Source organism: Osmerus eperlanus, chromosome 14 (genome assembly GCF_963692335.1).
Source record: "Osmerus eperlanus chromosome 14, fOsmEpe2.1, whole genome shotgun sequence".
NCBI lineage: Eukaryota > Metazoa > Chordata > Actinopteri > Osmeriformes > Osmeridae > Osmerus > Osmerus eperlanus.
Window position 1 is genome coordinate 1,536,384 of NC_085031.1, and position 18,167 is coordinate 1,554,550.

Genomic DNA, 18,167 nt, shown 5'->3' on the forward strand with positions numbered 1-18,167 from the left:
GACCGGGAATCGAACTGGCAACCTTCGGATTACTAGCCAGATTCCCTCACCGCTCAGCCACCTGACTCCCCATGGCATGACGTTTACTAAATCTAGCCATCATTTTCCAATATCATAAACACATTTCACATGAAGACACAATTCACAAAACACAATCCTCCGTTCTCATAAATCTTAACACATTTTTCCTTGTTAAAACACAAGTTGCAAAAGAACTCTGCTCATATTCTCAAATGAAAGCTCATGTGATGCAAAATGCTTGCCACAGTCAGCAATATTTGAACACAATGAACACACCTGGCATCATTCATTACACACAACGACTCAAAATTGAAGACACCTGTTGCTAATGCTGTGACCACATGTATAAAAGCAAGTTCAGAGTGCACAGTTTGCTGGAGATTCCAAACAAACACAATGGATGAAGGCAGAGTTAGGGGAAGAGGAATTCGAGTCAGAGGAGGGAGAAGAGCTGGCCATGGAAGAAGAGGAGGAGGCCAACAAGGGAGAGGAGGAGGCCAACAAGGGAGAGGAGGAGGCCAACAAGGGAGAGGAGAAGGTCTAGGAGGGAGAGCAAGACAACCTCGCACCATCATTACGGACGAGATGCGAGCAACAGTCATTGACCATGTCATTGTCCATGGCATGACAATGGCTGAAGCAGGACTAGGAGTCTGTCCAAACCTGAGTAGGTTCACCGTGGCTACCATTATCAGGGCATTCAGACAACACAACAGGTATTGTACTCTATTGCTTTCTTTGTCACAATACAATTTTACAAGCCTGTGAAAGTAGTCTATTGGTTTCAAATCAGTTGTTACTGTATTGTAAAACATGTCAATTGACAAAACATGTTTCTTTCTTTAGAGTTGAAAGAATGCCACATAGCGGTGGGAGGGTTGCCCTATTTACAGCGGCACAAGAAACCCTCATTGTGGATATGGTTCACGAGAACAACCTCATCAGACTCCGGGAGATCAGAGACAAAGTCATTGCCGATAATGTCAACTTTGAGAGCATTGATGATGTCAGCTTGGCCACAATAGACCGAGTTCTCCGGCGCCAAAAGATGCGGATGAAACAGGTCTATAGGGTTCCCTTTGAGCGCAACTCTGCGCGACACAAAGACCTACGTTACGAGTATGTGCAAGTAAGTATACATCCATGTTCACAGTACAGTTAGTGGACATACTGTGTTGCTCAGTGGCCTACATTACTTCTGGACAATACTGTGCTACCTGATTGACTGTTGTTCTGTGCACTTTCACATTTTCACAGAGGATATTACAGTTGGACGCGATGGCCAGACCTCATGAGTACCTCTTCCTGGATGAGGCTGGCTTCAACGTGCAGAAACGAAGGCAAAGAGGCTGTAACATCATTGGCCAAGAGCCATCACTGAGGTTCCTGGCCAACGGGGGGGTAATATTACTCTTTGTGCGGCCATGGGTTTGGAGGGGCTTGTCCACCGGCATGCTGTCCTTGGGTCTTGCAACACCCAACTCCTCACCTTCCTAGAGGAGCTAAAAGACATCCTCCTGGACCGCCAACAACACCATCCTGGGCCCGCACATCACATTTATGTGATCATTTGGGACAATGTAAGTTTCCACAGAACAAACCAAATCAGAGAGTGGTTCACCACCAACAGTAACCACTTTTTAAACGTCTGTCTGCCACCCTACTCCCCTTTCCTGAACCCTATAGAGGAGTTGGAAGGTTTATGACAGACAACCATACTCTAGAGAGAACCTCCTAAGGGCAATGGAGCTGGCCTGTGTTGACATCCCAGTGGAGGCCTTCCAAGGATGGATGCGCCATTCCAGGGCGTTTTTCCCACGGTGCCTGGCAAGAGACAATATAGCCTGCGATGTGGATGAGGTGATGTGGCCCGATGCAGCTCAGCGACATGATGCCGCACAGTGATTGTGGTGTGTGTGTGTGTGGTGTGAATAAAGTAAATAAAAAACTTCACACCCTGATCATGTTTTCAAGACTACTGTTGTGTGCAATAGATTCTGTTTTTGCATTGAGTTGTGTTACAGTAGTGTACATGCAGAATTTACTATAGATTTATACTCTTCATATGAAACTCACAAATCTAAATGCCTAATCCTCTGCAGAGATCTAAGAAGATCCATTACTGTAAAGTTTCTAAAAATATGCATTGGCAGTTATGAAACAAAGAACTTTCTCACAAATTGAGCATTGTGTTTTCAATTGTTTTGCTGTAGTGTGTAATGATGTGTAGTGTTCACATTTTTGAAAGCTTCGAGCTGCTCTTTTGGTGTGAAAGTTTGAGTTAAGTGAGAAGGTGTGGTTGTGTTTATGTATCTTTAGAAAAGGGTGTTGTGTTTAGACATTGGGGAACATGGAGGAAACGTTTGTGAAATCAAATTTATTTGTATAGCCCTTTTTACACGCAAGCATGTCAGAGGGCTTCACATACGCCCATAGAACTGCCCCTCAACCAACCTAAACCCTCAAGGAAGACAAGGAAAAACTCCCAGAAAAACTCACTGCAGGAGAAAAAATGGAAGAAACCTTGGGAGGAGCAATTCAGAGAGGGATCCCCTCCTCCAGAGACGGTTGGTGAGGGAGAGGAGCAGAACACAGGCTAAACATAGTCATACAGTGTCGATGGGGTTTGAAACACCAAAATCCATTGTTCAACTTTATAGATGTAGGACAGGACCGGGAGACTCGCGACCAGGTCCAGCGTTGGCCGACCGACGACCAGGCAGGTGCTGACAACTCAAAACCCCCACACCACAAGGGATGTGTGTGGGGGGGGGGACAGAGAGAGGAGAGCAGGGATTGGAGAATGCCAGGAGCAGCTAACAGTTACAGTCATAATAGAATGAGATCCCCACCGGTCAAGTGTGGACTGGTGCAGCAATTTAACAGAGCAAAAAAGGGGTATTTGATGCAGCCCCACACACCAAGACAGCGACAGCCCCCCTCGGTTGGAACGTGAAATCCGAACCAGGGGAAGAGAACTCTAAAATAAGTTATACTTATAGAATAAGGATGGAAACAACCCGTCCCCCGTTGCCTCCAACTGGTAACATACTTACCTTTAACAGTCGTAGAATTGACTAAACAATAACGTTTTTAACCTAATTTTAAATGTCGAAACAGTATCAGACTCCTTAATTGAGACAGGTAATTTGTTCCAGAGAAGAGGTGCTCTATATGACAACGCCCTACCTCCAGCTGTTTTTTTCTTAATTTTGGGAACCACCAGATAGCCGGCATCTTGAGATCTAAGTGTCCTTGCGGGGCAATAGGGTGCAAGGAGACCGGAGAGGTACAGTGGTGCCAATCCATGCAGAGATTTGTAGGTTAGTAGTAGAACTTTGAAGTCAGTTCTGGCTTGGATAGGGAGCCAGTGTAGAGAGACAAGAGTAGATGTTATGTGATCAAACTTTCTTGTTCTGGTCAATAGTCTAGCAGCAGCATTTTGCACCCGCTGTAAATTTTTTAGGTGGGTAATTGGGAGGCCAGAGAACAACACATTGCAATAGTCCAATCGGGACGTAACAAATGCATGTATTAGTTTTTCAGCATCATCCTTTGAGAGAAATTTTCGTATTTTGGCAATATTACGTAGATGGAAAAATGCAGTTCTGGTAATTTGCTTAACCCTTGTGCTGCCTTCGGGTCACATGACCCAAAGGTTCATAACGAACCACCGTTGTGTTTACCCAATTATACCCAATACAAAAACAAATATTTTTTTATTTATTTTAACCTTCACAATGTGGGGGGTCTGAGACAGCCCGACGGTTAAAAGAAAATGCTTCACTTTGTTTTTGTATGCGGTAAAGTTGTCGCAATACAACGGTGGGTCACAATGACTGATGGGTCAGAATGACCCGAAGATAACACAAGGGTTAATATGGTACTCAAACGAAAGGTCTGGGTCCATTGTGACTCCTAAATTTTTTACCAGCTGGCTTTGAGAGACTTTGACGCCGTCTAGGTCTTAGGTCAGATTGGAAAAATTATTTCTATATTTTTTTAGGACCGAAAATTTGAACCTCGGTTTTATCCGAATTTAGAAGAAGGAAATATGCAGTCATCCAAGCTCAACCTAGAAACACATTTTTCCATAGCATGTGGACATTCTCCAGACTTTATAGACATATATAGCTGAGTATCATCTGCATAACAGTGAAAATTTACCCCAGAGCTTCTAATTATGTTTCCTAAAAGCAGCATATAGAGTGAAAATAACAGAGGGCCTAGAACTGAACCCTGTGGTACTCCATATTTTACAGTGGAGCTCCTGGATGAGCAGCCATCATAGTGGACATATTGTGATCTATCAGATAGATACGATCTAAACCACTGAAGTGACGTACCTGAAATCCCAACATAGTTCTCCATACGTTCCAAGAGAATCTCATGATCCACCGTGTCAAAAGATGCACTTAGGTCTAGAAGAACCAGGACCCGCGTCAGAGGCTAACAGTAGATCATTGACTACCTTGGCTAATGCAGTTTCAGTGCTGTGGTGGAGACGAAATCCAGACTGGAGAGGTTCATAAAGCTGATTTGAGGAGAGGTGCTCAGTGAGCTGTTGTGCCGCAGCCTTTTCAAAAATTTTGGAGAGAAATGGCAAATTTGAAATTGGCCTGTAGTTGCTAAGACAACCTGGATCTAGGTTTGTTTTTTTAACCCTCGTGCTGCCTTCGGGTCACATGACCCAAAGGTTCATAACGAACCATCGTTGTGTTTACCCAATTTTACCCAATACAAAAACAAATACAAATAATTTTCTTTTAACCATTCCAATGTGGGGGCCAAAGCAGCCCTATGGAAACTAACATTGTCCCATATGATGGCGTATCTGGTCTGCTCTGGTCTCTGAACATTAGTGAGCATGTCATGTAAGGTGTCCAGAAATATAATAATCTGTGCAGTGTTATATGGGGCTAGGGTTGCATGATGGTGAACAACACCATTTTGACTTAGCTGCACACATAGTTATGTTACCACCACGTTGTCCTGGGACATTGATTATGGCACGGTGTCCAATAATGTTCCTGCCACGTCTCCTTGTTCATCCACAAAAAGCTGCTCATGACCCATGGCATCTGCCTCTAGCTCCATCACTCTCTGGACAAGACAAAACAAATGCAGCACATCAGGCCCATGCACAGCACTATGCACTTCCAGATTTAGTACCAATGATACTATAGCTTACCTGCACATAGTCATATCGCAGTTGTTTTACACATTCACTGTTTCTTTCAAAAGGGACTCTGTAGATTTGTTTCATTCGGATTCTGTTGCGGGCAAGTACACAAGATAATACAGAAATGCTCACATTGTGTATGTTTTGGAAGGTGGTGTCGTCCTCAATTATGCACTGCTGTATTTCTCGTAGCCTTATGGAATTATTTGCAATCACCATATTGACTATATGGGTCTCTTGTTCTGCAGTGAACATTCTTCCTTTGCCCCCAGCATCTGGACGTCTAGCAATTCTGTAAAGTAACAATTTCAGTATTTTTGCATGTATGGTAATGTTGTGTTTCTCATTAGAGTATGGCAGTGCTACAAAACTTTGTGCAAAGTGACTGTACTAACCGATTCTCATTTCGAAATGTCCTTATGATGCTTGCTACAGTGTAGCGGCTCAAGGTAAGCTGAACCCGTTGGCCAGCTTCCCTCAGGGTCATTCCATGGTTGATTACATGGTCCACTATTGTAGCTCTGATGTCATCAGTAATTCTATTTCTTACTCTTCTTACCCTTCCTCTTCCCCCTCCTCGTCCTCCTCTTGCACCTCCTTGTCCTCTTCCTCTAACTTCACCTCCTTGTCCTTGTCGTCCTCTCCCTCTCGCTTCTTCACCTCCACGTCCTCTTCCTCGGCCTCCTCTAATTCTCACTCTTCCTGCTCCCTCCATTGTACTCCACACGGACATCTTACCTGCTTATTTATAGGCTGATTGCAAAATGAACTAATTATCTAAAACAGTTTTCACATGTGACAGTGTGCCAGACAGTTGGCAAAAATAGTGTAAATAATAGCCATACAAGTGTATAGTTTTGCTAGGAGTAAAGTGTGTGTTACAAAATTGCAAACTGAGTGCAAAGCAGTGTTTGTGCTTTTAGTTTTGCAAACTCAGTGAGTGGTTTTGCTATGCGTATTAATCGTTTTAGAAATTGTGCTAAAAGAATCACGTTTAGGGTTTAAGCATTCAGAAAAAACTGTAATTGCTCATTGCGTGATAGATAGGCTCCTTAAGCATAGCGCGATATGCTAGCCTATACTTTTTGAGAGGATAGCTTATCGTTTTTTTGTGAGGGTGTCATTTACATAATACATTTGTTGAAACCACATCATATGACATTAAAGATGATAAATGAAAATATGAAAGTATGAAAATAAAAAAAACATAGGCCTAGCTTACTGTAATAAAAGATAAAACGTGTGGTCACTCCTCTACATTTAATTTGGTCTGCTACTTTTTGCCAGCCCTCTTTCTTGGATTTTGCAGACTTTGAGGTGTTCCCTGGCGTTCTGATAAAATCTTCAAATTCGGAGTAACCTTTGAGCAAGCTGTTGCTCTGTTGCGGAAAAAACAGGGCGCTCATTTTGGCCACGGTGAGCAGCCATAGACTTATGTGAGTAGCCAATAGCAGCGTTGCTGATCAAGGTTTCTACTATCGATACATACCCCCTTTTAGACCAACGCATAACTCAATCCAGCTATACTAATTATAAACAACATGGGTGTTCGAAGAACGGAATTAGCCAGATCATGATTAGCAAGATGAAGTCGTCTTGGATGTGTCATTTGATCTCGGATGTAATAAGCGACGTACGGAGAACGGGCCCCTGTTTGCTCTCTGAACTGGCTTATATTGGTTGTGTCACATCATTTGAAACAAGTGAAATCAATTTTGAGTGGTTGTGTTTTAGTCAATGACATGTTTTCTCTATTTGTATTTGATTGTTGCCATTTGTGTTTACCAGTATGGATGAAATGTGCATTAGAGTGCAGAATGGGTTTTAAAAATGAGAATGTGTTTACAGTTTTGCTGAACAGTCTAAGTGAGATCTGCAAATTGTGTTTTACCATGTGAAATGGTTTAAGGTATTGACAACAGACAGGCACAATTAGCTACATGAGTTCAGGCAACTGAGAACTTTGTTCAGCCAATGGGTTTTAGTGTTTTAGCAATTGATAAAAACTGTAAGATATATTCTACGTCTGACTGCATGCACCAAACCGTGACGTCCGTACCGTGCATTCGCGGTACGAATACATGTACCGTTACACTCCTAATACACACACATATTATACTTTGTGATGAATGACACCCACAAACAGGTGAACACATTGCTGCTGTCTTCATCATGCTCAAATGAAGTTCAGACAATGTTTATAGAAGATAAAGGGGGGTAGTGGCGGACCTGGCTTGTGTGGCTCAATGGGCGAACCCCCCCTACTTACAGTGCTTCTTTTCTTCTTTCCCTGTCTTCACTCTTCTTTTTTTCCTCCTCTTTTGTGTTATACTCATTGTCTCATTTCAAATTTCTCTTTCACCCCCATCCAGAATGTTTTTTCTTGTGTATTTTTCTTTTTCGATCAGTGTCAACAGTGTACAGACTGCATTCCGCTCGACCAAAAAATGGTAAAACGTTAATGTCAAGCTGTTCACTGTCTTAAGCAATGCTGTTCAAGCACAATTTCTCTTCCAAAATATTATGTGTATCCGTTGAAATATTTCCGCTTCCCTCCCTCCCACCCTCTCCTTCCCCTCACCTTTCCATCCAGGAGGAGATGGCAGACCTGAAAGCACAGCTGTACCTGCTGGAGAAGGAGAAGAAGGCAGTGGAGCTGCGCCTGAGCACTCGTGAGGCCCAGGAGCAGGCTTACCTGGTGCACATAGAGCACCTCAAGGCAGAGGTGGAGGAGCAGCAGGAGCAGAGGCGACGCTCACTCAAGTCTACTGGAAGTGGCAACGGCGGCAACAGCAGCAAAGAGAAGGCAGGAGCTAAGGTGAGAAGGGGCTGGGGGGTGGGACACACAAGAACACACACGTGACACGCTCTCTGGTGAAAAGGGGCAGTTGTCGGCATAGGTAATTTCTCAGTTTTTTAAAGATTGTGAAAGGGCAGATTGAAAGCTTTCCAGTGATAGTTGAAGAAGATACGTGTATCTGAATGTTGGTAAACATGGAATGCTCTAGTAGAGAAATCCCCCTTGAAAGACTAGACAGACAAGTCGAGAAAAATATATCAAATTCCAGGATCCTGCTTTCTTGACTTACCTTACATATGAGTGTATTATCACTCAGTATATTTTTTTATCACACAGGGAAAATCTAGTTTAAAGCTCCCTTCCTCCTGGTTCTGTTAAATTGCTGCCGGCCATTTTTTCCCTGCATTACAAGGCTGCGATTCAATTTTCTATAAGAAGATGTCGCAAGGGTTTCTTTGCACAGATATGTAATTCAGACTGTTATAACATAAATAATATTTATATGAATAGCAAAATATGTAGGCTTATAACCTATGCAAAATTATGACAACAATTTAATTGCATTAAATGAAATGCATTTGTGACACGGTCCAATGAAAAGGGGATATTGTTGGAATTCCGTAGGCCCGATAGAAACCGAAAAGTTTTTTTTACAGTTTTCCTTTTCTTGCATATTACAAAAGTAAAAGTGTTGAAGAAGCCACTCAATATAATAAACATGTTTAGGATCACTAAATACTCATAATTTGTTCTTGTTTACCTACATTTCCAGTTGAGTTGTCGGCGCGTCATTCATGATGTGATTAGATTTGCATCACGGTGCAGCTGGTTTTTCCCTGGGCTACTTATGCTAGCGTGGTAGTAGCTGTAATGTTTCGTATGTAGGCTGTGTTTGTCTGTACAAAGTACGATCATGCATGTATGTGTATGTGTGTATCATGTGTGTGTGCATGTGTGCCACAAACACCTATTCCTGGTGATGAATGGCTCTGATCAAGGGCTTTGACAGAGTGGGATGATCAAACATGGTGTGTAGGGCTTGTAGACTGTGTGTATGTGCACGCCTTAGAACCCCAAACATTAGGAAGGATGTATGTGGGTGCGTTCCTATCCTCTTCTTCCTGGGCCAGATTGAGCATCAACTAGGTGCGAAAGGGGGGGCAAGGTTGCAGTATCAGGTGACAGAAGACAGAATGCATGGTACATAACTTATAGCTTACATGTGTGATGTTCAGTATCTTGCAGGATTAATCGAACAGGCAGAAAAGCTCTGATATTGACCTCTCAAGGCCTTTGACAGTAGTCTGAGGGCGTTTAATGGTTTGGAATTTTGAGTTTTAAAGGGTGAATTTTTCATTTTTGTTGGAGTCTTCCATCCCTGGTTCACCTCCCTTTTCACCTTTCCTTAAGCAGTCCGTCACCAACTTTCTACCTTGCCGTTCTCCTCTCCTCAACAACACTTTATCTCAATCTCTTTCCTCCCCAATACTTTTTTTACTCTCTTTTCAGGTTGGAGATGACACAACCTCTCCAGTGTCCACTCAGGGCCCTGTCCCCAAAATTTAAGCTGAAAGATAGAAATAGACCAGGAATAGACATCTCTCCACAGACACTCCTTAGAGACTCACATGGTTGTGAGTCTCTGTGGGAGCACTGTGGGAGTATGGGGCACCGGGGTCGTTGCTGCAAGCCATCTGGTCAGTACATAACCAAAGTGAGAGCTGTGTCTACAGCACTTGTCCTGTATATAGCCCGACATGATCAACATTCTATTATCGGCTGACAATGATCACGTTGTTGTCGCCAGGTAGAAGTTTAAACACACAGGAACATCATAACAATGGTCTGATAGATCCAGTTATCCTCGCAAAACATTTATTGTTCTTCATTTATTGTCATGGCACTAGGGCTGAACGATTAATTGCATTTGCGATTAATATCGCGATGGGACAGAACGCGATTTTGTAATCGTAAAGGCTGCGATTTTACTTTGGTCACGTGACACGTGAGAGTAACGCAGTTTGCAGACGAAGGATCAACTTTGCACGCTACACTGTACCTTGACCTGTACGATCATGGCCTCAGGCTCGACAGAACCTGAGACTACAGTCACTTTGCCACTTTTGTCTTTAAAAAGAAAATGCTGCGCAGTGTCAAGTATTGTGCAAAACCTGGCTGGCTAACGTTGCTACCTCACGGGGCAACACCACCAACCTAATTCGGCCCTAAAAAAACACCACAAGCCATGTACGATGCATAGCTAGAATTCTGAACACCAGTGTGTCCAATAAGCCAAATAAAACCCGACAGGATCACTGATCGAAATGTTTCAAAGCCTAACTCAATGTAGCCTACTACAAAATTACTCAAGCAGTAAGCGTTCATCACGAAATATATGATGCCCCTCGGTGATACACATACAGTAGGATCACTATGGCTGACGGTGCCATACTGTTTCTGTTAGGCTACTGATTGGATCAGAAATGTTCTGACAGTGTCTCTTTTTCTTTTAAGATTTAACTTTTAGATGCGTGAGTTCTAAATATTTCCGCAGCTGAGTTATTTTTCCGAAACGGTAGCTAGCTAGCTAGCTTTAGTTAAGAAAGTGCAACTAAAGCTTACGTTTCTTGTTTAGCTTTGATTTACCAAAATATTTCGATGAGGTAGGCTACAGGCGGTATGGTCTCCTTAGTTTTTCTGAACTTTGTGTGTTATGTTTCTGACTGGAAATCAGTAGGCTAGTATATATCTATATTAATAATACATCATAATAATCGCATATTAAATCGCAATTGCAAATTAATCGCGATTATCTTATTTTCCGGAATCGTTCAGCCCTACAGGGCACTGTCCAAGTATTGCAAATATAAGAGGCATATAAGAGGCAGGGACATGGTTGTAAGCCTCCTTGTAAGCCACCAAGCCCACAAAAGACACGTAGACTGAATAGTCAAACTCCACTGCACAAACACCAACTTATATTCTCACTCTAAACCAAAATTAGCTGTGCGAGGGTGGGGAGGGAGGTTAGTTAGTGCATGTGAGCCTCTAAGGAGTGTCTGTGGAGAGATGTCTATTCCTGGTCTATTTCTATCTCTCAGCTTAAATTTTGGGGACAGGGCCCTGAGTGGACACTGGAGAGGTTGTGTCATCTCCAACCTGAAAAGAGAGTAAAAAAAGTATTGGGGAGGAAAGATATTGAGATAAAGTGTTGTTGAGGAGCACTGTCAGGGGACTGTCCAAGTATTGCAAATATAAGAGGCAAGTTGTTTGGAAATTTTCAAATTTCTTCTGGAATCCTTTTATTTTTAATTGTAAAACTGTGTGGATCTCGTGTTATGCATGAGCAGTATCACAAACTTTTATTTGATAAATCAATTGTGCACAGGATACATTTTTCATTGTTTGACCTGGTAAACCGTGAATATCTTTCAGGCTGGTTGGAAGGTGCAATTTCCCATCCCCCTTCTAATGATTTCTAATAATCGATCTCGTAGTGAATCAACGTATTTGGTCCCTCATGTTCCCTTCAAATCACTGTCAACATTCCAAGCATTCCAATGCTTACACAGCTCTTTCACCACCTCAAGAATAGGCCTACATTTCCTTTAGCTTTTTATGTTGTTGAATACTCATTTATTGTAACTCACTTGAATAATTTATACCTCTTTTTTTAAGAAATACATTTCAAATGTGTCATGTGTATCCGCTTTATTTAAATTATAGGCTCATTCCTTTTACCATTACAATTATTGTTGCTGCTAATGTCATAACATTAGAATTGTAAACTTTCAAATGATGTGTCATACATTGAGTATCTGAATGTTGATAAACCAGGAAAACTGTAGCTCAGATATTCGGCTTCAAAGATTTGAGACCTTTTCAAGCCTTAAGAGAGGTGTAATTGTTTTGTGTTGATTATTAGAAGCTTCGAGCGCCAGTTATTTCACCACAGTGAAGAAAAGAAGAAGAAAACAATATTCGCACTCAATCAAATTCCAAGATCCTGTTTTTTTTTGTTGCTTGGATTGAGATAAAGTGTTGTTGAGGAGAGGAGAACGGCAAGGTTGAAAGTTGGTGACGGACTGCTTAAGGAAGTGGAAGAGGGAGGTGAACCAGGGATGGAAGACTCCAACAAAAATTAAAAATTCACCCTTTAAAACTTGAAACACGCCCCCAGACTACTGTCAAAGGCCTTGAGAGGTCAATATCAGAGCTTTTCTGCCTGTTCCATTAATCCTGCAAGATACTGACCATCACACATGCAAGCTATAAGTTATGTACCATGCATTCTGTCTTCTGTCACCTGATACTGCAACCTTGTCCCCCCTTTCGCACCTAGTTGATGCTCAATCTGGCCCAGGAAGAAGAGGATAGGAACGCACCCACATACATCCTTCCTAATGTTTGGGGTTCTAAGGCGTGCACATACACACAGTCTACAAGCCCTACACACCATGTTTGATCATCCCACTCTGTCAAAGCCCTTGATCAGAGCCATTCGTCACCAGGAATAGGTGTTTGTGGCACACATGCACACACAAACATGATACACACATACATGCATGCCCTATAATCAAGTACAGTGCAACGCACACACACACAGGTGCACTTCTATCACACTACTAACCAGTTTGCTATAAGGGGAGCATCACCCAGTCAGATCCCCCCTTTCCTATCTTTCCACCAGTGTTACATTTACATTTAGTCATTTAGCAGACACTCTTATCCAGAGCGACTTACAGTAAGTACAGGGACATTCTCCCCGAGGCAAGTAGGGTGAAGTGCCTTGCCCAAGGACACAACGTCAATTTGCAGAGCCGGGGATCGAACCAGCAACCTTCTGATTACTAGCCTGATTCCTTAACCGCTCAGCCACCTGACTCCCTCTTGTCTTCCAAGAGGTTGAGTGTGTCCAAGAGTGTTGTCTTCCATATCCACTCTTCCATTCCCCTGATGGAAGACCGTCACTGTCTCCATCAACAAACCTCTCAAATAGAATAAAGGTAGAAAGATAACAAACCAGGATCCATGGCTGCACACCTGTAGCCTAACCAACCAAGGCTGCGTTTCCCGAAAGCGTTGTAAGCCTAAAGGCCGATTTAAGGCCGATTTATACTACTCCGTTTTCACGGACACGGGGAACGCCCTCTCCAACGTGGAACGCCCTCTCCGAGCCCCTCGGAGAGCTCTACGTGCACCTCTTGATTTTCCTGACTATCCGTCTGTCCATCCGTCATTTTACGGATACCCCTTGGCTGTGATTGGTCCGTATTAAGAACCGCTTGTGTCAGGGGCGGGGTTGCCGTGACCAACAAGACGAATAGAATCCTTTGACCACCATTGCTGTAAGTTTACAATTCATATTTCAGCTAAACAGTACATGTATATCAGCATCTGAATTAAAATGTGACGAGAAATGGGAAGTGTAGTTGCTGAAAATGTGCTTACTTTATTGATGAAACGGCTAATTTGTAAATGTTCTCTGACTTTTCGATAACCTAGCTAGCATCGCAGTGCAGCGCCACCTACTCTTCTGGCAGTGAATTGTTTTCAGCACCCACAGCCTTCGGAGTACTATAAATTCAACCAATCCGTCCGACTCCGTCCGTCTGTAACAGAGTCGGAGAAGTATAATTTGGCCTTAAGTTGATCGTAGAATCCATCGTAGAACGAATCTTAGTTTTACAGGCCGTTCCCAAAGACATCGTAGCTTAAGTGTCTCTTGAAAATTCGTAGCTCTTGAAAGCGCATAGATTAGCCTACTCCTTACGAGCATGTTTGGGAAACGCATGTAAGAAATATCCACATCCGTCGTTTTTTGCTCGATTGTTGCTAGGATCCATCGTTATCGGGAAACGCAGCCCAACCCGGTCTGTGTACTTTGCGGCCAATGGATTTTCGTTTTGAAATAAGAACCAAAATCGGGAAACAAGCTGTTTCCTGAATCCGTGTATCATTCGTTCTTTCATTTTTCAATTGATAAACCAAAGAACAAAAATTATTTGTTTTTCCATTATTCAATTGAGAAACCAAAAACGAGAAACGAAAAACCATAGTTTTTCTTGTTATTCAATTGAGAAACCAAAATCGAAAAACCAAATCGAAAAACGGGGCACTGAATCCGTGTATCATTCGTTCTTTCATTTTTCAATTGATAAACCAAAAACCAAAACCCCCAAATTATTCGTTTTTCAGTTATTCAATTGAGAAACGAAAAACGAGAAACGAAAAACGATTGTTTTTCTTGTTATTCAATTGAGAAACCAAAATCCAAAAACCAAATCCAAAAACGGGGCACTGACCGAAAATGATTTAGAAATTGTGTTTTTGGTGACCCGGAAGTTGTTACTCATACGCCCGTTGGCTGCGCGCAGTTTGCAGTGTAACCAGAGCGAGAAACCATGGAAACGAGCGTCCACCAGAAAACACAAGGAAGATTGTAGATAGATCCCAAACTTGAAATGGAATGTTTGCACTTTCAGTGTATATTTTGTTGTATGTATTGTACTTGTGTTTTTCATGCCAACAATGTTAATAAAATGATCAAATGCATTCAGTGGCACTCATAATTTCTCTTATTTTCACCGAAAATGTGGTTAGTGGAAATTCTGATTGTTACCATAGCCACATTGGCTGGTGATCAAAAAAGTTAATTTACAATCCTGATGACAACCGAAAAAATCGGCAGGACCTTCCAGGTTAGCCTATCTATTTTGCCTATAAACCCAGCGCTGCGCTAAGAGCCACTTTGAGTAACAGTGGTGTCGACACCATGGCCGCACGTTTTGTTCCTCTAAACAATATAAAACTCTCCATGATTGTTTGAGTAGGCTATCTAGATTAAGAGACATTAGTGGAATACACGAAGAAGTCATTTGGGTCACAAGTTCCGGGTCACCCAAAACAACATTTCTAAATCATTTTCGGTCAGTGCCCCGTTTTTGAATTTGGTTTTTGGATTTTGGTTTCTCAATTGAATAACAAGAAAAACAATCGTTTTTCGTTTCTCGTTTTTCGTTTCTCAATTGAAAAATGAAAGAACGAATGATACACGGATTGCACTGACCGAAAATGATTTTGAAATTTTGTTTTTGGTGACCCGAAAGTTGTTACTCATACGCCCGTTGGCTGCGCGCAGTTTGCAGTGTAACCAGCGCGAGAAACCATGTAAACGAACGGAGCGTCCACCAGAAAACACAAGGAAGAATGTAGATAGATAGATCCCAAACTTGAAATGGAATGTTTGCACTTTCAGTGTATATTTTGTTGTATGTATTGTACTTATGTTTTTCATGCCAACAATGTTAATAAAATGATCAAATGCATTCAGTGGCACTCATAATTTCTCTTATTTTCACCGAAAATTAGTGGAAATTCTGATTGTTACCATAGCCACATTGGCTGGTGATCAAAAAAGTTAATTTAGAACCCTGATGACAACCGAAAAAATCGGCAGGACTTTCCAGGTTAGCCTATCTATATTCAGACATCCCAAGTCTCCCGGAAGGTCCAGGGGTCTCCCGCATTTCAATAGCGGCTCCCTGACAGCCGCAAATACTGTACAATCTCCCGGAAATCGGGGATTTTGTATTTCGAGCGAGCGAGAGACTGTGTAATGGTCATATCTGGTAGAGATAGGTGCATATCGCGCGTCCTGATTCCGTTTCTGGGGGGGGGGGGGGGGGCTACCTCCCGGAAATGAGTCTCTGCAAGTTGGATGTCTGTACATTTGCCTATAAACCCAGCGCTGCGCTAAGAGCCACTGTGAGTAACAGTGGTATGGTGTCGACACTGACCGCACTGGAACGTTACTTTGATGTAATTATGGATTTATTTCTAACTGGGAAGACGCATACAGAGCTTTCCAAAACTCTGCAGCAGATGGGAATCCATCCATGTATATTTTGTTGTATGTATTGTACTTATGTTTTTCATGCCAACAATGTTAATAAAATGATCAAATGCATTCAGTGGCACTCATAATTTCTCTCATTTTCGGTCAGTGCCCCGTTTTTCAATTTGGTTTTTCGATTTTGGTTTCTCAATTGAATAACAAGAAAAACAATCGTTTTTCGTTTCTCGTTTTACGTTTCTCAATTGAATAACGGAAAAATGAATAATTTGGGGTTTTTGGTTTATCAATTGAAAAATAAAAGAACGAATGATACACAGATTTTCCTGACTACCATTTAGAAATAGGAAAACAAAAAACGGAAAACGACCCATTTTCCGTTTTGATAATAGAAAACGAAAAAAAAAAAAACGACCCGTTATCTGATTTTCTTTGATGTGCTTAAACATGGAAATCGGGAATTAAAATAGTGTGTGGAAATCTTCTTTCTCAATTTTGCGTAGATTTTTGTGTTCTGACCCGGAAGTTGCTCCCACGAGCTTGACAGTCACATAGTCAGGATGTCAGCAGAGGGCGCATAGCAGAGCAGATGAACGATCAAATTGTTCGCAGAGCAATCGAGCCTCAATGCAAAATTGGATTACATCAGACTGAAGCATGGTTCCAGAGTCTCATCAGCCACCTCACAAAATAAAGAAGGTTCTACACCAAATTTGAATATTTTTCTAAGAAAGTCAGCGATTTAATTTAAAATGTTAGTTTTTTTATGGACAATGCAACCATATTCGGAACCTGTACACACAATCCTGTTATCAAAAAAAAAATTGATTTCAAAGCATCACTAATATATGTATTATTACATTTACTGTCAAATAAAGTACAATCATTAATAAAAAACATTTGGTAAAGTTGGTAAGGGTCTTATTCTTACATATAACAATGTGCTTTGAACTAACTGTAATAATGGTATCGGTATTGCTTTACAGATCTTGTTGTATTCTCTATAAGTACAGTTTAAATTATATTTGTCGAAGAAAGCTTTATATTACAAAAGGTTACCAGACATCTATAACATCATTCACAAACACAATGCCCTTTTCATACCAATCATATGTAAACAAGTATTTCCAATTGATTACAATGACCCTATTGTTCCATAAGGCTCAAATTTGTTAAGATAGAAATTTTTAGGCTCGAAGTTGATAGGCTCGAAATTTTTAAGCTCGAATTTTTGGGGGGCTCGAATTTAAGCAACCTGAATTTCGGAGTCTCGAATTTTTGGGTCAGATTTTTTTTTTTCTTCATTGAAATATGTGAATTCGGTGTTGTTTAAATTATTCAAAGTATTCAATGCCTTTTAAAATTCAAAACATTATGTCACTGATTTGCTTCCATACAAATGGCAGCGCGCCCTCTGCTGACATCCTGAATATGTGACTGTCAAGCTTGTGGGAGCAACTTCCGGGTCACAACACTAAAATCTATGCAAAATTGAGAAAGGAGATTTCCACACACTATTTAAATTCCCGATTTCCATGTTTAAGCGCATCAAAGAAAATCAGATAACAGGTCAGGTCGTTTTTTCGTTTTCCATTTTCTATTATCAAAACAAAAAACGGAAAATGGGTGGTTTTCCGTTTTTTGTTTTCCTATTTCTAAATGGTAGTCGGGAAACAGCTTGTTTCCCGATTTTGGTTTTATAATTTCAAAACGAAAATCCATTGGCCACAAAGTACACGGACCGGGACCCAACCCTGTGACCTCCCATCTAACTGTGTTACTTTCCAGTTTACAATGCTTTAAAACACTGGAAATACAGTTCCCTATATAATGTTCTTTCTTGATTTTCCTCTGTACTTCCAGAGAAAACCACATTATTCAGGTGTTGTTAAAGGGTATTTTCATACACTTTGATTTGAACATGTAGAAATTACAACATGTTTTAAAAGTAGTCCCCCCATTTCAGGGCACCATTATGTTTGGGATAAAAGGTTTTGCATGTGTTTGTTGACTTATTATTAGGTGTGTTTAATTGCCATATTAGTGCAGGTATGAGAAAGCTTTCAGCATCTAGTCTTCATTCTAGAGTGGAGTGTGTTGTTGCCATGTATCTCCGCGAACGTTCCGTTTTGCGGTTCAGGCAAGATTTAAGTTGTTGTGGCAAAAAGTGAAGCTAACGGTAGCTAACTAGCTACAGTCACACGAAGCAAGCAATCGTAACAAGGCATGTACAATAAATATAAGCTGTAAGTCAGTGGAGACCAACTCAGTGAATGACCAGGTTTAAGTCATTTTGCTACCTGCATAGC

General features: G+C 41.5%; 2 protein-coding genes across 4 annotated transcripts in view; both read left to right on the forward strand.

Annotated features, from left to right (window-relative positions):
* Positions 1-18,167, forward strand: part of mcc (MCC regulator of WNT signaling pathway) — a 351,584-nt gene that overhangs the window by 320,982 nt on the left and 12,435 nt on the right. For all 3 annotated transcript variants that reach the window (XM_062478461.1, XM_062478464.1, XM_062478462.1), the window contains one exon: positions 7,797-8,021. In XM_062478461.1, coding sequence (XP_062334445.1) covers positions 7,797-8,021 — 225 coding nt within the window. The remainder of the gene's footprint in view (positions 1-7,796; positions 8,022-18,167) is intronic.
* On the forward strand, positions 45-1,936 carry LOC134033984 (uncharacterized). The gene is made up of 3 exons (XM_062478275.1): positions 45-737; positions 868-1,150; positions 1,279-1,936. The coding sequence occupies exons 1-3, from the start codon at positions 418-420 to the stop codon at positions 1,516-1,518; spliced, it is 843 nt and encodes a 280-aa protein (XP_062334259.1). The 5' UTR covers positions 45-417; the 3' UTR covers positions 1,519-1,936.